The sequence below is a fragment of the Bos grunniens genome, chromosome 1 (assembly GCF_055505025.1).
Source record: "Bos grunniens cultivar Pamir isolate PY7600 chromosome 1, Bosgru_T2T1.0, whole genome shotgun sequence".
Lineage (NCBI taxonomy): Eukaryota > Metazoa > Chordata > Mammalia > Artiodactyla > Bovidae > Bos > Bos grunniens.
The window spans coordinates 21,530,128-21,553,269 of record NC_141165.1 but is presented as its reverse complement, the minus strand read 5'-3'; the positions used below and the strand labels follow the sequence as shown (position 1 = coordinate 21,553,269).

Sequence of the window (23,142 nt, the reverse complement as noted above, 5' to 3'; positions counted from 1 at the left end):
AGGAGTGAGGCTTCAGAGGGAACAATCCTGCAGACACCTTGACCTCGGACTTTCAGCCTGCAGTACTGTTAGAAAACAAGTTTCTGTCGTTTAAGCCACCCAGTGTCACCCAGTCTGTGGTAATTTTCTATGGCGGCCCTGGCAGACTGATCAAGTGGGCATGCCTCCATTTTTCTGGGTGACACAGACACTGTTGAGAGAATCCACTGACAGTGAATAAAGCTCCTGGTAGTATCTGCCGGTGTCACACTGATGAAGGCGCTACGTGAGCGGCGCAGAGTGAAGGAGCACAGAGTTCATCTCCATGGGTTTTATCAGAGAGCAGGGTTCTTGGGAGGGAATCGTATAGAACTCCCAGGGCACCTATGCCCGCTCCAGAGGGCAGCTGGTACCTGGGTGAACCACCTGGCAAGTGGGGGTTGCCCAGGGGTGCCCCCTGCAGCGAAGGCCTGGCCTGGCTGGTTCTGGGTGAGCTGCCAGGTACCTATGGGAGCTAAAATCCCATCAGGTGCAATTCACTCTGCAGGCAGTGCTTCTGGGGACAGGCCAGGAACCTGTCTTCCTTGTCTCATTCACACTTCACAGCCACACATGGGCAAAGAGCCTTTCCACCTTTATTAGGAACATAAACCAGCGCTAGTAAGTTAAGAGTCACATCCCTCCCCAAGTAACAATCAATTTGTTTATCAAATAACCTTCCTCCTCAGAGTTAGCTGGGAACAGGCCTTAGCAGTGGGCCCTTACCTGAAGTGGTCAGAGATGATGAAGAAATAACACAATTAAAGGCTGGGGGTGAGGCCTGGAAGTACTTTGCTCAGCCAGGGAGGGCAAGGGAGGGTGGGGTCTGGGTGCCAGGAGAGGGGCCTCTGTCCTTGGTGCTGGGAGACACAGCTCCAGCAGGTGTGGGCGGTGAGGGTTCTTTGCCTCGGGTGAAACTTTGCCCAGCGTCTGCTGAGAAGGGGGCCTTTTAAACTTTACTTCTCTCCCCATGTTTTCCTCATTGGTCCCTAAAATAGATAAATAAAAACTACCAGTTGGTCGGTTTTGTGATGGAGTTTTCCACTCTGTGCACACTGCTTTTTGTTACTTACTGATAATGGCTGACATAACTTCTCATTTCTGCTAAATAATGTATTTGTGACACTCTGCTCTACCATCTCGTTTACAACCAGGTAAATGAGTCTTTATGTGCTTTTTTCCAGCCAGACAACGATAAACTAGATTTTATTTTCCTAAATTGAGTCGTCAACTTTGGTAGATCAGCATAAACCTTTTAGGGGAGTGGGGGTGGGTATGGATTACATTCTGCTGGGTTCAACCATTTTTTCAATAACTCCCTGGAAAGAGGCATCACATTTGTCCTTGGCACTTGCCTGGATTGTTGTAATTTAGTTCTTCTGAAAAGTGTAGGTCGGTGGAGGGTCTCTCCTATTGCTCTTGGGGTTTTGTTTTGAGAGAAGGCTGTTGGGAAAAGTCTTCTTTCCTCACACCTGGTTTGGTACTTCTCTGAGGCTGTCGGGGCTTCACCAGCGCTGGACCTGACTGGAGCTCACCCCAAGTCATTGGTAGCAGTTTTATTTATAACTTTATTTTCTTTTAAGATAGATCATTCAAATGGTGCAAGAGCCCAAAGTAAGCCTGTTCCCACCGTGTCTCCGGTCACCCAGCTCCACACTAGAAGCAGCCATTGCCACCACGTGTGTATCCTTCCAGGGACAGGCTGCACTCCACCTTTCTTCCTCTCCCCCTCCCTCCTGCCCTTCTTTCCTTCTTCCCTTCCCCTCTTTCTTTCTTTTTCCTTCCTTAAGGACCCTTCTCTCTTTCTTCCTCTCTCTCTTTCTTTTGCCTTAAATGCAAATGGTAGCATAGCATAGATAGGTTTTGCAGTCTGCCTTTTGATTTTTTAAAAAAATATATATTTAGTTTCACAGGTGGTTCAGTGGTAAAGAAGCTACCTGCCAAGCAGGAGATGCAGGTTCAATCCCTGGGTTGGGAAGATCCCCTAGAGAAGTAAATGGCAACCCACTCCAGTATTTTTGCTAGGAAAATCCCATGGACAGAGGAGCCTGGCAGGCTACAGTCCATAGAGTGACAAAGAGTCAGACACGACTAAGCTACTGAGCATGCACCATAGTTTCTCACTGGGACATAACAAGCTTCCTTCTTTCTTATAACTGCAGAGGAGTCTGCTGCATTATTTAGCTTTATGGGGCATTTGGGCTGTTTCTAGTGTTTCACTTCAGGGTTCTGATTTGAAACCTTAGACTGCCTGCTCCTGTATTTAGCCCTCACTGCCCAGCCGTTCATGGGCTGCCTTTTGTGTGCTGTGTTGCACCACTCTTGGAATAGAGAGCAGGGCACGACTGGGAGAGCTTGGCACTTGGAGGGGAGACCTGCAAACTGCACGGCACTCTCCACCCCCCACCGCCCTCCAACTAGGGGACCTGACAAAACTCTCGCATGGCTTCCGTCTGCATCCGAGCATGTCTCTAGGCTGACCTCAGCCTACTTATTTTTTTTTTAAATTTTATTTTATTTTTAAACTTTACATAATTGTATTAGTTTTGCCAAATATCAAAATGAATCCGCCACCGGTATACATATGTTCCCCATCCTGAACCCTCCTCCCTCCTCCCTCCCCATACCATCCCTCTGGGTCGTCCCAGTGCTCTAGCCCCAAGCATCCAGTATCGTGCATCGAACCTGGACTAGCATCTCATTTCATACATGATATTTTACATGTTTCAATGCCGTTCTCCCAAATCATCCCACCCTCTCCCTCTCCCACAGATTCCATAAGACTGTTCCATACATCAGTGTCTCTTTTGCTGTCTCGTACCCAGGGTTATTGTTACCATCTTTCTAAATTCCATATATATGCGTTAGTATACTGTATTGGTGTTTTTCCTTCTGGCTTACTTCACTCTGTATAATGGGCTCCAGTTTCATCCACCTCATTAGAACTGATTCAAATGAATTCTTTTTAATGGCTGAGTAATACTCCATTGTGTATATGTACCACAGCTTTCTTATCCATTCATCTGCTGATGGGCATCTAGGTTGCTTCCATGTCCTGGCTATTATAAACAGTGCTGCGATGAACATTGGGGTACACGTGTCTCTTTCCCTTCTGGTTTCCTCAGTGTGTATGCCCAGCAGTGGGATTGCTGGATCATAAGGCAGTTCTATTTCCAGTTTTTTAAGGAATCTCCACACTGTTCTCCATAGTGGCTGTACTAGTTTGCATTCCCACTCAGCCCACTTAAAATGCCTTCCTGAGGGAGCTCAAGCTCCCCAAAGAGTTTACTCTTCCAGCCTGACAACAGGCCCCTGCTCTACCTTTTCTTAGACAATTACTTTGGGAAACATGGAACTGTAAATCTTTTCTCTATTGTTTTGAGATATGAATCTCCTACAACCCAGAATGTTTCCTCTAGGACCTGGAAGCCGTCTCTGTGAAATGCAAACATTTGGGGACATAGTTCCCCCTCTCCCAGTTCCTGGTATGATGCTAATTTCGGGGGGCTCCTTGCTCCAGTCTGTGCCCATCATAAAGATGTGAGATGTGTGTTTCTCCTCTGGATAAGTGCCAGTTAGCAAACATGGATGGCTGGATCGCCTGGACCACCCTCCTCAGCCTCCTTCAGCATTCTCCTGTAGCACACCAGCATTTAAAAAGCCTCCTACCTTTTGTTTCAGTGGAGTTGAGCTCAGTTCTATTCTGAAGTCTCTCTCTCCTACTGCCGTAGTCTGAATATTAATAAAACCTGTTTTGCTGACTTTTAACAAATGTCCAATACAGACCTTCCCTTTGACAGTTGGGAGGTCAGCTCCAAGTGCAGATTGCCCTGCAGGCAGTCACACCTGGTCCTAACTCCCGGCTTGGTCCACGCTGGGCCCGGGTTGAAGGGTTACCCTCTGGCAGGTTCTTTGGGTCTCACATTTGGTCTCCATTTCTTGGGGGTACCTCTGAGGGCTAGTCAGTACCCCATTCCTCTCTCAACTCCTGCAGTGTCTGTGGTTTGAACCTCTCACGTAAACATAGTTGTTTATGTTACCACCCACTTAATGTCGCTATCTTCTCATTTATTCAATTCTACAAACAATTGGGTATTAAGTGTGCTCCCAGCAATGTACATATATTATTTCATGTTATACCTACGGGCCAATCATTTTTATTATGAAAATGTCAAACATACATAAAAAGAGAATGGTATAATGGATCCCCGTATACCCATCACCAGTATGATTATAAACACATGGCTTTTTCTTTTCTTCTTTTGTTATACCAATATCCCCTCACATTTCCATCCTGTCCCAGATTATTTTAAACAAATCCTGGATATTATTTCTTCTTCAGATATTTCAGTACGGTATTGCTAAATTATAAACGTGCATTTTAAAAAAAACACATAACTTCTACAAATCTAAAAATACATAGCATCTAAAAAGTAAATACAATTCTTCAATAGCACCAAATATCCAGTTCCTCTTTCTTCACTTGTTTGATATATTTTTTACAGTTTCTTTGAAGAGTGGTCCAAATAAAGTCCATTTCAATGGGCTGATATGTCAATTTAATCTCTTTTAACTTATAGATCCCCCATCTCTCCTTTTTCCCCTGGTAATTTTTGCTTGCTGAAAAAATTGGATGGTTACCCCTGTAGTTTCCTACTGCCTGGATTTGCTGACTTCATCCCCATGGTGTCAGTTAACATGTTCATCTGACCTCTGTATTTCCCGTAGTTTTTTCTTGAGACTTAATCACTTGCAATTTTCTTTTTTGTTGGTTTCTTTCTTTTTTTGGCAAGGCTACTTCATAGGTGGTGTTGCGTGCTCCATCAAAAGGTACAAGTCTGCTGGTCTTTTTTTGTGAGATTAGTAGCTATTTGATACTTGTTATTGCCTAGATACATTATTTGCAAAGTGGTGATATTTGAATGTTGTTTTAAGAACTACTTTTATGATATACAAATAAAATTAATAATTACATTCTTATTTGTTTTTTAACTGTAATACTTCTACAAAATGATGCTTCCTCTCTTCTTTTTCTTTTTTTTTTTTAAACTGTAACCATGATGTACCTACAGTTCTTATAGGAAAGTCAGGAAAAATGTCTGGCTCATTATCTACCAGTTTTCAAAAAACTGAGTTGGTTCCTCAGCAGACTCCAAGGTGGATTTTGGAGGGGAAGAGTACAATACTGAATGCATAGATTTAAACATTTTTATGTATTTCAATCTACTATAGTTAATATTCTTATTGGTATTTTGCCATCTTTGATTAGTGGGGGTTTATTCAAATTGACTATTATGTCTTTTAATGTGACTCTAGTAGTTCTTTATAGTTTCCTTGGTTTCTCAGACTCATTGCCCCCAAACCTGGGTCTAGCCATTTCTCCAAGGAGCTTCTGTTCTTATAGTGAAAGATGGTGGTTAGAGACCAAAACCAGAGGCTAAAAATGCTCAGTACCACTGGGTTGGCCATAGTTTCTAAGTCTTTTCACTGATCATATTTATATATATATATATATTTATATATATTCACTGATATATATTTATTTTATGTTGACCTACAACCAACAACATGATTACTGAAATAATTTGAAATTCTTTTTGCAGTACTCTTCTGCATCCCCACTAGGGATTACTGTGATTTTAAAAGTCACTTGGAATAGTTCTTCTCTTTGTGATTATACCATAAATTTGAAACATAGTTGGATTCATTTGTTTCTTTTTCTTTTTGATTTTTAGAGCTTTCTCCATAAGATTTAATTTTGTTTTATAATTCTCTAAAATATTTGCATGGTCCCAAAGTCATCTCCACATAACAAGATAAATTAAAACAACTCTAGTGTCTATTTCTTTTCCCTCTACCTGCTTCCTGTAAGTGATCATTTAAAAACATGTTAAAATTTTTTTTTCAATTATAAGGCAATATGTATGCATGTACTCATATCCCTTCCTCTTTCTTAGATAAGTGGTCAATAACATACATATTCTCTCCACCTTGCTTTTTAACCCAACAATATATCCTGGAGATTTTCCATAATAGTTTACAGAGTTATTTCTCATTTCTTTTGTGGATATATAATTCATAGCTTATTCAACTAGTCCCTACTGATAGGTAGTTGGGTTGCTTCCAATTTTTTGCCATTATTCATAGAATTGAAATAAATAGTCTTATGCATACTTCTTGTTCATGTTCTTGCCAGTGTGTCATTGGGAGAGAGTCTTAGAAGTGGGATTGCTGGATCAACTTCAATATACATAAATGCATATACATTTGTATAGATATTGCCAAATTCTTCTTCACAAGTGATTGCAATATTTTCTATTCCCATCAGTATTATATGAACTTCCCTAGAGCTTCACCTGGGCTTCCCAGGTGGGACAGTGGTAAAGAATCCTCATGACAATGTGGGAGACGTAGAGATGTGGGTTCAATCCCTGGGTTGGGAAGATCCCCTGGAGTAGGAAATGGCAACACACTTCAGTATTCTTGCCAGGAAAATCTCATGGGCAGAGGAGACTGGCGGACTATAGTCCATGGGGTCGCAAAGAGTCGGACATGACTGAGCGACTGAGCACAGCAGAGCACAGAGCTTCACCAACAAAACAGACTGACACATTTGTGGAGCTTTGCCAATCTGATAGATATAAATGGTCTCAGGTAGGTTTTCATTTTGTTTTATTTTTTGTATTTTACTATTATGACTGAAATTGAGCATTCTTTTATGTGGTTAAAAAACATTTTAACTTTAGAGAGGAGAGTTCAAGATGGGGGAACACCTGTGCACCCATGGCTGATTCATGTCAATGTATGGCAAAAACCATCAAAATATTGTAAAGTAATTATCCTCTAATTAAAAGAAATTAGTTGATTGTAAATTTTTTTCTTTTAATTTTTTAATGTAAACGGTCTATTCATATCTCTAGCCCACTTAAAAATAAGAGTGTTGCTGACTTTTTTTAATCCTTAAATTTTAAATGCTTTTTGTATAATGGAGATATTAACCCTTTATACTCTAAGTTTCAAATACTTATTTTTTAGTTTGCCATTTATTTTTCAGTTATGCTTATGTTGTTGTTTGAGAATGCAAAATTTAAAAAATTTTGGTAATCAAATTTATCAATATTTTAAAAGATCAGTAAGTTTGCTTTTAGATTTTGAATTATATCAAGAAAAAAATGTCTCCACAGCCAAGTTATAAAGAATTTAGCCTTGCGTGGCTTCCTCTTTTATATTTAAATCTAGAATGAATTTGGAATTGATCCTAAAATATAGTGAGGAATGGGTATGATTTTATTATTTTCCTTATGACTATCCAGTTTCCTGAATACCACTCACTGAAAAGGCTTGGTTGCAAAGGCTGCCTTGATCAATACTAATTTCCATATGCAGTGGGGCTTACTTTTAAATTTTGTCTTATGTTTCAGTGGCCTTTCTATCCTTAGTTTACTTTAATGATTGAGACTTTCTAGTATGTTTTATTATCTGGAAGAGCTTTCTCTTCTTTTTTAGTTTTTCTTCTTGGCTCTTCTTGCCTTTTTCCTCTTACAAATGAAATTTATAATGAACCCATCTAGCTCTAAAAAAGCAATGTTACTATTTTAAAAATTAGAATTGCATTACATTTATAAATCAATAGGGAGAACTGGGATCTTTATGCTTTCAAGTCTTTATATTTCAGTGCATGGTATTTCTTTCCATTTGGGTCTTTCAGGAGAGTTTTATGGTGGTCTCATATAAATTTTGGACATTTCTTGTTAAATTCATGTAAAGGCATTTCATTTTATTTTTTGCTATCATAAGTAAGATTTTTCTCTTTCATTGTATCTTTTTTGTTATTTATAGATATAATGGCATTGACTTTTAATTTTCTAAGTAACCTGGTACTTCACTAAAATTATGTTATTGTTTGTGGTAAAGTTTTCACATGGAACCTTTCGGATACTCCAGGAAGACCACCATTTTCCCTCTTGTATTCAAATTCTTGGTGCTTTCCAATTGTTTTCTGATCGCATTGACTACTACCTCTGCCCAGTGTTACAAAGTAGTAGAGACAGTACTCATCCTTTTCTTTTTAATTTCTGCAGGAAGGCTACCAGTGTTTTATTCTTAGAGACAATTTATCATTGAAGAAAGTGTCCAAGTATCCTCATTATCCAGATGAGGAATCGAGATGTAGAGCCATCAAGGAAGAACTTGTCTTCAGGTCTGTGGGGCCTCAGTCTCCCCGGCTTAATAATCCCCAGTCTTTGCAGGACACCCCTATTATCTAGACTCCTCTGCCTGCTTCCTCAACATGGACCTGACGTTTTAACAGATCTTAAGAGATTTAAGAGTGACTAAACTTAGCGTGTGGGAAGGGCCTAGAGGCCCCAAGTGACAGGACTCAGTCTCTCCCTTATTTTCTTCAGCAATTCTGCTCCCTCTCAGAGACTCTATGTAGCAAAAGAAGAGCCCCCAAGAAATAAAAAACAACTTTTCTTAGAAAGCAGCTTACTGACCACCTATATTACTCAATCAAGAGCCTCAGGCCTCCTTCCCCTCGCCTGTTGCATCCAAGGAATTTTTCCAATCTTACACATCACTCTCCCTCAGAGGAACTCTCAATGTATCTTTCTCTCTTTAGTTACATTTCTAATGATCCTTCAGTGTCCCTTATAGATCTGCTAACAGAGTGATTACCTCACGGGCCTGCTCTCACTTCATTGTATCTATCGAGAAACAGACTGAGTGGTTTGTCTTGGGTAAATGTATTCAAGCTTTTACAGGCTCTAAAACTGCTCAGGTTCTTCCTCTCTCCGCCTTTCAGGGATACCAGGTTGTGAATCACAACAGTGACCCTGTGGCCTTTCATGTATTCATCGGGGAGGGTTCTTCTCATATCTTTTTTTTTTTAAACAAAACAAAAAACTGCTAGGACCCCAAGTGCTGTGAGGAGAGAAACCTGGCCTGGATCCAGATTCCCTGTTTCTGGTAGTTTCCCCAAATAGGTAGATCCTCAGAGTATGGACTCCTTCTCTGCAAGGGACAGAAAGAGAGACTGTGAGAGTGGGGGAAATATTAAAATCAGGCCCATTTGAAATTTGAATCCTTTTGCCTTTCAATAGTTTTGACTTCTCCTTGCCTCCAGTTGACAGCCCTCGCCATTGGAGGTATAAGCCGCTGTTTTCTCCCATGGAGACCACTAATTTCAGTGAAGACTTAAGCCTCCACGGTCCCCTTTCCTCCACCTGCAGCCTCTCCACAGCGCTGGCCTCTGCTCACTCCCGGTGCTTTGACTCTGTGGCTGCTCCACCTCTGTTCCTACTCTTCTTTCATGAGCAGCTCTGAGGCAGGGATATTGCCCAATTCCAAGCTTAAGGTTGGCATATTTGAGGATGAAAGGGCCTGATGTTGCCGCCAGAACTTATTATCCGCGTTATTCACTTGGCCTGAAAAGTCAGAGCACTAAGCAAAGCCAGAGAGGGAAAGGACCACCTTCTGCCTGAGCGGGTACCCGGGTCCTCCTTGACCTCTTGGCCACATCTGGGAGTTCTTCCATCTCTTTTACTGCTGAGCAGAAGTAGTTGAGAGTTTCTATTCTAACACAGCTGAGTCGCTGACAGAGACGTTTGGACATGAAAAAGAACTTCATATACATTTAACTCTAACCAGGACAGGCTTCATACTTTGTGAGTCCCAGTGCAAAATGAAAGCACAGAGCTCCTTGTGCTTTCCTGCTTTCAAAAAGCAGGAAAAGGGGTGCCTTGAAAGGTATCAGAATTTTCCTTTCTTTCTGTTTTTTCTCTTGACCTGTCCTACTCATTTTTGCTTTTTAATCTTGTAGTCCTTTGAGTACAGGGGCAATCAAGGCACAGATGCAACCCACAGGCACCCGGGGGGGCCATGCCCTGTGATTTGGGGCAGCTGTGAGGCCTGCTACTATGGGGTTACCCTTCCTGCCAGCTACTGGACTGATGTGCTAGGTCCTGGCCAGGGGTGGGGAAGTCCGGCCAGGCATCTCCCTTTCTACAGACTGGCCACCCTAACATGGAGGACAGTGGACCCCTAAGAGTACTGAACCTCAGTACTACTCTGTAGGCACCTGGATCGAGGGTGGGTGAAAGGCTCACCTTTCTCCTGTCAGTTGCCTGTTGAATGCACTGTGGTGCTGCCAGTCTCGGATCTGCCCCCCGAGACACCACCCTGACCCTCCCTGCCCCTGTGACCAGGCCTTTGCTGGGGGTGGGGCAAGGAGGGGAGGTCAGGAGTGGCCTTGAGTTGCCAGGGGTCACAGGACCTGGCTGTCCCAGAGAGACAGGGGAGCCGAGGCTCCAAGTCCCTGACACGCTTCACTGTGCCATTGGACTTCACTTACAAAACACGAATTCAAAGAAACAGCTAGTGAAAGTTTCAATATGGCAGCTGCTGCTGCTGCTAAGTCACTTCAGTTGTGTTCGACTCTGTGTGACCCCACAGACGGGAGCCCACCAGGCTTCCCCATCCCTGGGATTCTCCAGGCAAGAACACTGGAGTGGGTTGCCATTTCCTTCTCCAATGCATGAAAGTGAAAAGTGAAAGTGAAGTCGCTCAGTCGTGTCCAACTCTTAGTGACCCATGGACTGCAGCCTACCAGGCTCCTCTGTCCATGGATTTTGCAGGCAGCTACTGAGACTTAAACCCCAACTTTGGGGCCTATTAGAGTTTGGGCTCTATAGTGTGGCAGTGGGTCTGCCCCCATGAAGCTGGCTCTGACTCTGACCCCAGTTCTTCCAAGGCTGATAAACTTACACAGTGAAGCGGGAGGGAGACGATCTCCCCAGGCTGCTCACTGGACTGCTGTGCTGTGAACTCCTGAGCCCCGTCCTGGGTCACGTCCCATGCTGGGGCTTTGTCCACAGGGACAGCACTCTTTCCCCCTCTCGCCCTCTTCCTTGTTCTTCTGAAAGTACGCCTGTGTCTCCTCGAGGCTGGTGGTGAAAACTCTTGGTGGAGGTGGAGAGGCTGTGGGAGGCTCCGGGGCAGAGGGGCCTTTTCCCAGGGAAGTTCTGGGAGCTCTCTATTAAAACTATCCCCTCTCAATCTTTTTTCTTTTTCCTTCTCAAACAGCTACAGAAGTGTTGGACGTGAAATCATGCTTGGTACTTGCTCTGAACTTCTCCATTGCTCCTAGAGCTGAGCCTGAGAAAGTGTCACTGAAATGGACTTTCCAGCCCAACCTACTCGTGGGTGACAGGGGTCCATGTTGGGTTCTACTGGGGGCCCAGGCTAGGGAGAAGGTGACATTTTTCTCTAGGTGTCCAACCACCATTCAGCCACTTTAGGGGTCAGTTACTGAGAGCTTGACCCCAGGCCTCAAGCACAGTGCGGGTCCTGAGGGGCCAAAGAAGATCAGGGAGGACTTCACAGCAGAGGTGCCATTGAAATAGACTTGAAGGATGAGGAGGAGGTGCACAGAGGGGAGGAAGTGGCTGCAGGTGGAGGAGACTGGGCGGCCAAGGGGAGAGGGTACGGGAGTGTTGTGAAGTGTCAGGAATGCTGGGGACAGGTGTTTGGAGAGACAGGCAGGAAGCTCCAGGCCAAGAAATCCAAATGAGGGCAAAGGAGCCCAGGAGCACTCGGCATGTGTGGCTGCCTCTGAGCCCCCATGAGGAGAAGGAGGCACATTCTGAAACAAATGGACTGTGGAGGTGCGGGGGGCTGATCTCTAGGCCAAAAGAGGGAGAGTGCCTGGGGGGCGGGCCCCTCCTGAGCCCTATGGGGACTGGCGGGTGGGAGTCTAGGGCTCCATAACCTGCACCCAGGGAGGCAGTGGGCCCCACTCCCCGAGGGAAAGGCATCATTTCTCAGTGCCCAGAAGCTGGGCCTGCTGTTTGGGGATAGATAGGGCTTAGGAGGGAGCTATCTCCCGCGGCCCTTGGTGATGAGGACACTGCTTGGGGATCGGGGAGTAAGGGGTCCTTTTAAGGCCCTGAAGGGGGCCATGGTCCCAATAGCAACCCCAGGGCCTGTGGCCCAGCTCCCAGGGTGGCGGGTCCTCTTTGAGGACACCATGCTGCATGCACACAGCCCTTCATAGTCCATGCAGCCCCCCTTCACATCTTATTTCAGTTCATGCTCATAGTGGTCCCTTTCCACTGGTGAGGTGTTCATCCACCTCAAAGACAGGGAAAGGGAGGTGTGGGGTGGATGTGCTCCTCACATGGTTGGTCCATGTGAGGGGCAGAGCCAGGATTTGAAGGGAACAGGTCTCTCTCAGTGTTGACCATCGATCGTGTATGTGGCTCTAGGTATCTGCAGTGCCAGGAATGAAACTGTCTTTCTAGGCTGTTAGCTGCTGATTTTACCAAGTACATGACATTCAGTTAACCCCCTAACAGCTCCACACAGTAGATATAGTGACGCCCAAATTGCAAATGAGGAAACAAGCTCAGAGAAGTTACATAACCGACTCAAAGCCACCTAGCTGGAAGGTAGCAGAGCCAACATCCAAATTCAGGTTCTCCTGACCTGTCCATGTGCCTAAGTGAGCCTAGTATGTGAGGGCCTAGACACACAAATGGCGCAGGACGACATGGCATCCGCCGCGGTGGATGTGTGTGCAGGCTGTCACGAGGCCACAGAGGAGCAGCAGGCCGAGGGCACGCGGTGTGTTCATGGCCTCCTAGGTGGGTGGTGTGGCCGGGACAGAGGTGACTTTGGGAGGGCCCTGTGGACTGAGCTCAGGGTTTCGGATTTAGTCCTGTCGGTGAGGAGAAGCCCAGAGGGTTCGGGCAGGGTTATAATGCAGAATTTGCATTATGGATTGCATGTGTCCAGAAGATCACTCTGGTGACTGGGTGGAGAATACCAGGTGGAGAGAAGGTGTTAGTAAAGCTGAAGGGGGAGGCGGATGGCCCACATGAGTCAGTTTTGCAACAGCAACAGAGGAAAAACTGTGTCTTTCTCAGATATGTAGGATTTTCTTATTTATTTATTTATTTTTTTGGATGAAACAGAGCTAGATATGGCGGGAGGACTGGGCCATGTGAAACAGAAATAATTCCATTTTACAGGTTGTTCTAACTGAATCTTCAAGTCCGTGTTTCATAAAGGAGGAAAAAGGGAACTCTGTATTCATAGCTAGAATCTCAAGTCACTTAAAATGAAAATGTGCCCTATCTGGGGGCTGACTGTCTCGGTGTCCAGCCCACAGCACTCTACCTGTACCACTCTCACTATGCACTTTTCTGGTCTGTAGTCTACCTGCGGGCAGGACCTATGCGACTTATTTATCTATGGACTTGTTGGAATACCCATGGCACTATTATACCCATTTTACAGATAGGGAAACTGAGGCTCAAAGAAGTTGGGCAGCTGCTGAAGCCTCTGAAGCCAGATTAAGTCAGTCTCTGTTGCGTATGGACTAAGTTTTGTCACTGTACTTTTTGACTTAGGAATTGGGACATTTGACTTATGAAAAGTCTGTGTGGCAGCTGAGTGTAAGAAATTATCTGGCAGGAGCTGAAATATTGGAATATTCCAATAAAGAAATATTGGAATATTCCAATAAAGAAATGTTCAGTTCAGTTCAGTTGCTCAGTCATGTCCGACTCTTTGAGACCCCATGAATCACAGCATGCCAGGCCTCCCTGTCCATCACCAACTCCCGGAGTTCACTCAGACTCACGTCCATCAAGTCAGTGATGCCATCCAGCCACCTCATCCTCTGTCGTCCCCTTCTCCTCCTGCCCCCAATCCCTCCCAGCATCAGAGTCTTTTCCAATGAAATAAAGAAATATTGGAATAGGGGCATTCTGGTGGCTTGTAGGACCAGATAATTCCAAAAATTTGGAATTATTACTGTTGGAGAGAACCCTGGAGGAATGGCTGGCCGAGATTTGTCAGCTTCAAGGCCCCAGGCTGCTCTGAGATGGCTCTCCTCCCAACACAGATGGATATGAGCAGAGCAGCAGCTCTGAGGAAGAGCCGAGAGGACAGTGTCGGGTGTCATGTGTACTGTGCTGTCTGCTGGGCACCAGCCGGCGTGGAGAAGCCTCCAGGGGGTGAAGTGGGAGGCAAGAGGGGCAAATGGGAAGCCCCTGAATGTGTCTGCCCAGCATCACCCAGTCACACACGAATGAAGGTCTGTGACGTCCCCCTGGGGGCTGTGTGCTGAGCCCCAGGGTGCAAGGGGTCTGAGCTGGCAGTTCCTGGCTGGGCTAGAGGCTGATTTAGCTCAGAGGGATGCCAAGGCCAGCATTTGTGGGAGGAGGGGAACAGAGAAGCCAGCCACCCACAAAGAGATAGATGAAATGTGCAAAGCTAGCTGCGGGCCCAGTGTCAGAACCACAGGCTGCAAGCAGACGTGACTGATGATCTCAGCGTCCTGCAGAACCACCCTGGAGAGCAGGTCCTGACCAAGCAAGGAGGAAACCTCTGTGCCCTGCCCTGGTCAGTAAGGTAGCCACTGGCCACTTGTGAATGTATAAATTTAAAGGAATGAAAATGAAATAAAAGAAAAATGTCAGTTCCTCATTCTCATTAGCCACGCATCAAGTGCTCAATAGCCAGAGATAACTAGATGGTATGGATATAGTACTTTTCCATCATTGCAGAACTTCTATCCAAATGTAAATTATCTCAGTAATAATTTTAGTATTGATTATATGTTGAAATAACATTTAAAATATAATGAGTTAAATAAAATACACTAATATGAACCTCACATGTTTCTTTTTACTTTTATTACTGTGGGTAGTAAATTTGTCAATTACCTGCATGGCTCAGATTTCTACAGGATAGCCCTGAATTGATGCAAGCAGGAACACGCCTCCATTTAGCCATCGTCTTTAATGCCACAGCCATTTGGTGGTGATGATGGCTTGATGATGGCTGTAAAAACCATTCTGCTTGATGATGGCTGTAAAAACCCTTTCTTAACACAAAGTTACAGAGTCAGCCTAGGCTGAGGGGAGAAATACAAGCTTTGGAGATGGAAAAATTTATGTTCAAATCTCAGCTCTGTTTCCCCATCGGCTGTGTGATTTGGGGCACATAACTTCTTTGTGCCTTGGTTTTCTCATCTAAAAATGCAACCAGTGAATGATCCTCTGCACAGTACTGCCTTGAATCCTAGAGGAGACAGTGTCTGCAGAGGGTCTGGCATGGGCCCGGCCCTGAGGGCACCTTAAGAAATGGTGCCCCCTTTTATTCTTTTTATCACTGTCATTAATGTTTTTAGCATGGAAGTGTAAGGAGTTATGGTCAGTCTCTCTGGCCTCAGGCCACTCACTTCCTTGCCCCCTCCACCCCCCACCCCGCCTCAGCACCCTTGCTCTCTTTAATGACCCCCAGAGACGGGGCAGCAGGCAGCCAGTCAGCACCCTCTCTCAGGCACTCACCTGCTGGCAGCTGCTGGCCCATGAGGCCCGGAGGGCACCCCAGTTCTCTGAGCGCGTAGCTTTGCTCTCCAGATGCATGCGCAGCTGTGCCTCCAGCTCCTGGCTGACTTTCTCCAGGGCATGTACCTTGGCCATGTATTCCACCAGGCAACCCCCCAGGTCCTCGACGGCACCGAGGTCCCTCTCCAGGCTGGGAGCGGGTGCCGTGGCCAGGCCTGAGCTCCGCAGGCCTTGCAGGAAGACGCTACTGATGCCCAGGGCCCTGCGGGTCACGCGGGCACCCAGGCCACCTGTGGGCCCACTGGGTGCCATCCCTACATAGACTCTGGGTGTTCGGACAAGACCACTCACGGCAACGGTCCTGGAAGCTGGGAGGCCGTCCAGGGAGGAAGGTGACTGAGCTGCCCTGAAGGATGCCTTGTGCCTCTGCAGAGGCATGCTGGAGCTGGCCCCTGCGGGCGCGTCCACCACCACTCGCCTGGTGCTCATCTCCCCTTCTGCCTCTGCTGTGCCTAGGGGACTTACAGAGCACAGTGGTTTTTGGTTTCCAGCCCCAGCATCCCCGTGACTGGGCCTCTCTGGAAGCTTCCCTGTGCCAGGGCTGCTTTGTCTGCTGTTTTCCATGAGTTTCCACCATTCACCAAGCTGAAAGGGAAATGGTCCGCCCAGGGCTGTGTGCAGAGAGGCGCTCAGGCGTTCTCAGCAGGATCATGTGCCTGACCTCCTAGATTTTTCTGTGGGTGGTGGGGAGGCTGGATCCGTGTAGGCTGTGGGGGTGGCTCATCTGGGCCTGTGTATTTCACTACCTAGGAGGGCAAGGCTGGCACCCAGCAGTCCCATTTCACAGATGAGAAAACTGAAGCTCAAGGCCATTAGATCAGAAGTAGAGAGAGTGGCTGAGCCAGGACTGACTCCAGGTGCTTCAGGGCTAACGTCAGTGCTCTCCAGCTCTACCTGTGCTGCGTGTGTGACTGTGGACATGTGCCCGGAGATGACTGTGAACCAGCCTTGGTGGGAAGCAGCCCCAGGGACTCAAAAGAAACAGACTAAGCCTGTTGCTTCTTTCAGGCTCCCTCAGACCCAGCAGCAGATCAGGTCCCTGCCTGGCGCCTTTCTGCCCCCGAGCATGGTGTTCGTCAGTTGCTTGACCTTGACCACATTGCTTGCCTTCTCTGCACCTTATTCTCCAGGCACTGGCCTGGGCTCTAACTCGCTGATGCACTAGAAAGGGGCTGTGGGCAAATTCGGTTCTTACACGTTGGCCATACGTACTCTGGATGTTCCCTGTGCCTTGGCTTCCCCATCTGCCAGAAAGCTAGTACATATAAAAAGAGGTTTTCTGGTTAAAAATCTTAAAGGGTGCTCCAAGCTGGTATTGGATGCCACCCTCTGGGCTTTAACTTATGCCCTCAGTATCCAGAAAGGCTCTTGCAGTCCCCAGTGTAACAAAATGGACCTGAAATCCACTGCATTTAAGTTTAACCCTAGAGAAAAGAAGTAACCAAAACCCAGATCCTGCAATGTGGGGATGCACCTTGAGGAGAGAAGGGGAGGTGGTGAGCTGAATGTAGCCAGTACTGTGCACATCCCCATGCTTACTACACTGAGTCGTCAATTTGACCTCAGGAAGCAGGATCAAGGTTGACATGCACTACCATTAGGGCTGTGCACTGCACAACTCCAGGAGTATCATCACACGGCCTAGGACCACCTGTTCTCCCTTGCGTGATGACAGTCCTGGGAGCTGCGTGACTTACCTGAAGTTTCCTGTCCAAGAAGTGGCAGACCTGGGATGAGAAGTCTTCTTCTGACTCCAAGTCCAGTGACTTATCTAGAATCCCCCTGTCTCCTAACACCCAGAAAACAGGGTACCTGCCCAAGGTCACACACAGAGAGTTAAAAAAGCTGGTCACTTACTGGAACATTCTATGTGCTCTTTCCTTTTTTCCCCCCCTTCTACTTTTTCTATTTGAAATGACATGGAAAGTACTTTATGAATATCAATGTTGAATTTATGATTATCAGGTTAAGTAACCAATCAGATCAAGTAAAGGCTGACAGTGCCCCTTGTTTATTTAGATGAGGCTTTCTTGCTGTGAACGGAAAGCACCCTTTCTTGGTGTACCTGAAGGCCCATGGCTCCCACTAGTCTGCATTATACTGACATCCTCCTAAAACAGGTGATGCTAATGGGCCCCAGGAGCTGCAGAAATTCCAGGATGGATCATTCAAGAATGAACGGAGGGCGCAAGCCACAAAAATTGTTTGCAATAGTGCCATGTTTAGGCACCGTTACTCTATGAAATGGTGACACTCTGTGGTCAGGTTAACTTCATATTCCTCTGACTGAAGATATTTACAATATGGTCTGGAGTCCAGGGAGGGGCAGATGAGGAGGATGTATCTTGACACCAATATCTTCAAAGACCCACAGACAAATGACTTTTGGGGGAGAAATCCCAAGCATGGCCTAAAGAATTTGTTTTAACAAATGATAAATGGCTATTAGCTCATCACACTGATAAAAATCCAACTTACTGTTAAAATAGATACAGATGGATACATGGCGTTGGTACTTAAGGAAAACTTAAAAGTTATCTAAAAATGAAAAGAATGCAAAATGTATTAGCAACTTAATCCTCTGGCTAATAAAATAAGTTTATTTATATATACATGATAGCTGAATTCTGTGTATAAGGAAAAATAAGTCATACATCCCACATATGTATATATAACATATGTATCTCTGATTACATATGTTATATATAAATTCTACTTTACAAACAGATTTCTTTCTCTATATACACACACACTGATATTTTAAATGCAATCACTGACAGAAATATTATGACAAGTTTGAAAGATCAGACAGCAATGCACTGGGAAATGAGTCTCAGAGCAACATGTAACCTGCTTCCTTGTGGGTTGAAGAGTCTTTGAAGAGAGACAATCACCAAACTCATGTTAAGTACATTCATAAGACATTGAGAACACACAAGTTTAAAGGCCATTTTTTAAAAAGGAAAATGTAGGAAAGGAAAAAGGTATGATAAAAAGACCACAGCAATAACACAAACATATGACTCAACATTCAAGTTCAGGTCCCAATCTGACTATAAGAACATCTATAATCAAAATATACTATCAAACTATCTTTCATTTAGAGAAAGGAAGTGCCAAAGCAGTTATCTTCTCTATTAGCCACTATGTATTAGGGGAAAAAATGGATAAGCAGCCATCTCTGGAAGCCCTTCTCCTGTCTCCGGGGGTCTGAACCTTGTTGGTTTGTGGACCCCGGGGTGGGGGTGGGGCAGCGGGAGACCACCGACGGACGGAGAGACCAGTGAGAGGTGAAGACCCCTGGTGACCCCCAGGCAGGTCTGCAGCGCCCAGCACAGATACAGTGATGTCTTCTGAGAGATCCGCTTTGGCAATCTTGTTATTTTAAGATCCTGGGAGGAAGCTTTAGAAAACTACAGCTCCACACTCCAAGGCTTCTTCCACAAACACGTTCCTCAGGGGTGTGATGTGATGGTCTTTCGAGAAAACAAAGGTGAACCCCCAAACATTGGATCCTTGAGGAAGGGCAGGCATTTCAAAGCTCCAGGGCTGGGATCCACATTCAAACTGTCTCCAGAGAAAGGCACCGTGTCTAATGCATTTGCGGGTGGTGGGAGAATGTGGGGATACACTTGAAGGGGAGCCTCCTGCTGGCGGAGGGGAAAGTAGTTCTGATGTTAGCACAGTGGGGGCTCCCTGAGGGGGCTGTCAGGGGGCGTGGCCCGAGGACACTGCGGTCCTTTCCGCCTCCACACTCCAGCCTTTGTCCACACCTTGGATGGAATTACCCTCGACAGCCATTGGTGCCGTCACAGGGCTCAGGGCTCCCTCTTCCTTGTCCGCCAGCGTCCTTCCAAGTGCCCAGTTCCCGTCACTGAGGTGCGGATAAGGGGACGGAAATGGGGTCCTTCACATTGAATCAAGAGGAAGTAGAGCTGTAGGAAGCCTCACAGGCCTTGCACTTGGCCATTTTAATATCCACTTGTACAGGCCAGTCTCTTCTCTCACCTGCCTGGGGCTGCTGGGACCCCCACGTACAAGGACAGTTATTAAGAGAAGCAATCAATGCAACTGCTTTGCTTAGAAATACCTTTATTTTATAAAGGCCATGGATTGTTCCGCCAAGATTTTTTTTTTTAAACCACACTTATAAAAAAGATGTTGACAATTCTTAGGAAAAAAAAGCTGCTGAAAATGTTTCTCATCAAGTCAGGGTTACACAAAGATTATATTTATAATATATATTTGTATATTGATAAGTTAGAGATGGAAGGTAGGGACCGGTAAAGCGAGGGCTGCTGCTTAGTTAGATCTCCGACACTTGATCATTTCCCACAAACAGCGTTTCTTGGCAGAAGGGGTTAACGAGGACCATCCCGGTGTCTCTGTAGTCGCCATTGGCTGGGGAGCGGGGCTCTGATAGCTGGTCCTGGAGGACAGAGGGAAGAGACAGGGTGAGCTGGGGAGGGGTCATCAGGTGGCCATTCTTACATACCCACTGGAACATTTACTTCCACTTGGGAGTGCTTGGTAAACATAAAAAAAGTTATTGAAATGTAGTTGACATACAAAGTTACATGAATTTCCAGTGGACTGCATAGTGATTTGACATTTACATATATTATGAGATGGTCACCACGATAAGCCCAATAACCTGTGCCCTCAAACAAACTTATTACAATATTATCGACCATATCCCTTACGCTGTACCATTACATCCGTGAGGCTTATTTATTATATAACTGGAGGTTTGTACCTCCTAATCCCCTTTACCTATCTTCTCTTCATCTTAATCACTTGTCATCATCCTCACTGCTGATGCTGGGGTTCAGAGATCTGTCTGCTCTTTTTTCAGATCTTCACAGCAGCTTCCAAAGAAGGGTTCCTGCTTCCTGAATCATCTCCACTCTAGGCTGCAAGAGGTAGCATTGCTGTCCATGCGTGTACAGCTGTCCATGGTGTACAGCTCGCTGCCCTAGTGGGCAAAACCTGGTCCCCTTGGGCCCCAGACTCTCCTTCCACCTTTTCCCCACAGACCTCCAGGAGGCCTCACCACTTTTCTTTCCTGAACACACCCAGCACTTGCTCTCCTCTTTCTTCTCCTGAGACCCACCTACCAGAACCTGCAGAGTTCATTCCACCCTCCCGAGTCCTCCCAGAGCCTGGTCAGAATCCTAAGTCTGCTTCTTATAGCACTGGATGTGCTGAGCTGAATGGATCTGAATTTCTGTGTGACTGCACGATAGGTGACTGAAAAATTCAGTCCATCTACACAGCCCCAGGAGGGGAAAGCCTAGAAACAGACAACCCGCTCAGGTCATCTGAATGACTTCGGCCTCAGCCATGGAGGCAGATGGGGGCTATGCAATAGCAGTTCTCAGACTCCAGCCCAGGTGTTGACATAGAGAAAAAAAGCCACAGTTTTTTCCAGTTCCACACAACGGAAGGCTCAGAGCCTGCAGGCTATTGTAGGGCAAAGACTCAGTGGCAGACTTGGGTGTAACTGGTTTAGGCCAGAGAAGGCAATGGCACCCCACTCCAGTACTCTTGCCTGGAAAATCCCATGGGTGGAGGAGCCTGGTAGGCTGCAGTCCATGGGGTCGCTAGAGGTCAGACACGACTGAGCGACTTCACTTGCACTTTTCACTTTCATGCATTGGAGAAGGAAATGGCATCCCACTCCAGTGTTCTTGCCTGGAGAATCCCAGGGATGGGGGAGCCTGGTGGGCTGCCGTCTATGGGGTCGCACAGAGTCGGACACGACTGACGCGACTTAAGAGCAGCAGCAGCAGCAGCTTAGAAATGGCTTCAATTTAAGATGTCATGATCAATACTCTGAAATTTATTTTTAAACAAAACGTGCAGACTTTTTTGTTTTTGTTTTCACTGCACTATATTCCCCTCAAAATGAATAAAAAGCATGCAATTTTTGATAAGTATATATTATTTATGGGTAATAAGGAGAGAAAGGAAGAAAGGCCATTTGTTGTAAAATGTCTTCAGAAGCCAAGAATGTCCTTCGCTCATCTTAGGGGTGGATGTGGGGCCAGCTGTCTAAGAGAGGAGACCAAGGCAGCGTGTCAGCGAGGGGACAGAAATCCTCTTTCTCCACTGGGCTTTGGAGTTAAGCTGATGGGGAGTTTGGAGCCTGAGATGTGCTGTGGTTTTACAGTCCTCACAAGAGTTTAAGGGCAAACCACATGGGGGAAGTTATTCTGTGTTAAAAAAAAAAAGAGAGAAAGTTATGTAGAAAATAACTAAGGCAGGAAGGAAGAAAAAAGGAAGGAGGGGAAGGAAAAAGAGGAGAAAGCATGAAAAAGTTTCCAAATGCTTCTGGGCACCACAATTCTGCCCACACAGTTCTGTTTTGCTGTTTTCATCAGCCCAGCAGGGGAGCAGGGTGCCAGGGAAACTTGCTTAGGCGAAGCACTTGGCAGCCTCCAAAGCTGGCAGCCTGGCAGTGAGCTCATGGCCCTATGACTGCGGTGGCTGTGTGGGTGGGCAGGGCCTCTGTGCCCGGGGGACAGGGCACAACTGCTGTTACTGGGAATACAGCAGGATGAGGGGAGCAGACCGACTGGGAGAGGGTGAGAAACCCACTCTGAAGCCAGCCAAGCTTGGCGCTGCTGCAGACCCCGACCCTAGCAGGGTCTCTGGCCTGTGTCCCATGGTGGCCTGGGGCTGTGGGTGCTGTGCTCACCAGCACTGTCCTCTGGCTTTTGGTTTTCATTTACCAATTTGTAAGCAGTTTATGGTCCAGGGGAACAGAGCCCACACTCAAAGTGGGCCAGCCCTTGGGCCAAGCTACCTGCTTTTTTTTACTCACTGTGACAGTTTTCAGGAACACTTCTGCCACCAAATTGTACCCTGGCCATGCTAAAGATCAATGCCATTGTAAGGCCTGTCCCTCTGTTTGTCCTTCAGCTAATTTTTTTTTTTTTCTGAGTGTCCACTGTGTGTCAGGCTTTGGGGTGGATGATGGGTAGATTGTGAGCAAAGTTCACTCATGTGATGACCATTTACTGAGTACCTACCACATGCTCAGCACTGTTCTAGGAGCTGGGCATAGGGTGTGAGGAAGCCTCCTGCCCTGGGGCAGCATGTGTTCCAGTAGGTGAGATGTATACTCAGCAGTCAACAGAGAGAGAAGGGTACAATGCCAGGTGGAGAGAAGTCCTGAAGAAAAACGAAGCAGGGTGGGGACAGAGCACTGTGGATAGGGGGAAGTTGGGGTTCTAACCTGTGTAGAGCAGTCAGGGAAGGCCTCTCTGAGGAGGTGGCACTGCAGCAGAGGCTTGGAGGAAGTGAGAGATGGAGGCAGCTGGGAGAAAAGCATTTCAGACAGGTGCCAGGATGACCTTACTCTAGGCACTGAGACCTGTACTCCTGGGGGGCCTGGCAGAGTGGGGAGGAGGTAGGCGGGGCCAGCCTGAGAAAAAACCAGCTAGGAGGAATCTGGACTTTGTCTAGAGTGTGAGGAGGAGCCCTGTGAGGCTTGGAAGTTGTGACTGACATGAGGTCCTCCCTTGAAAGCCTGGTCTGGTTGCTGTGTGGAGGATAGACTGCAAGCGGGGACTGGGGGCAGACAGCGGCTGGGAGAGCTGTTTGCAGAGCGATGGCAACAATCCTGGGTTCGAGGGATGATGGCAGCCCAGGCGGGTGTCGTTGGGGTAGGGGGTGGTCACAGTGCTGGTAGTGAGACCTGCCC

General features: G+C 46.4%; 2 protein-coding genes across 9 annotated transcripts in view; both read right to left on the bottom strand.

Annotated features, from left to right (window-relative positions):
* Positions 1-15,894, bottom strand: part of BFSP2 (beaded filament structural protein 2) — a 77,986-nt gene extending 62,092 nt beyond the window's left edge. The window contains exon 1 of the mRNA XM_086315865.1: positions 15,375-15,894. Coding sequence (XP_086171991.1) covers positions 15,375-15,863 — 489 coding nt within the window. The 5' untranslated portion in view covers positions 15,864-15,894. The remainder of the gene's footprint in view (positions 1-15,374) is intronic.
* A 3,615-nt stretch (positions 15,895-19,509) lies between these two features.
* Positions 19,510-23,142, bottom strand: part of TMEM108 (transmembrane protein 108) — a 388,322-nt gene continuing 384,689 nt past the window's right edge. For all 8 annotated transcript variants that reach the window (XM_086352693.1, XM_086352627.1, XM_086352768.1 and 5 more), the window contains one exon: positions 19,510-19,863. In XM_086352693.1, coding sequence (XP_086208819.1) covers positions 19,741-19,863 — 123 coding nt within the window. In that variant the 3' untranslated portion in view covers positions 19,510-19,740. The remainder of the gene's footprint in view (positions 19,864-23,142) is intronic.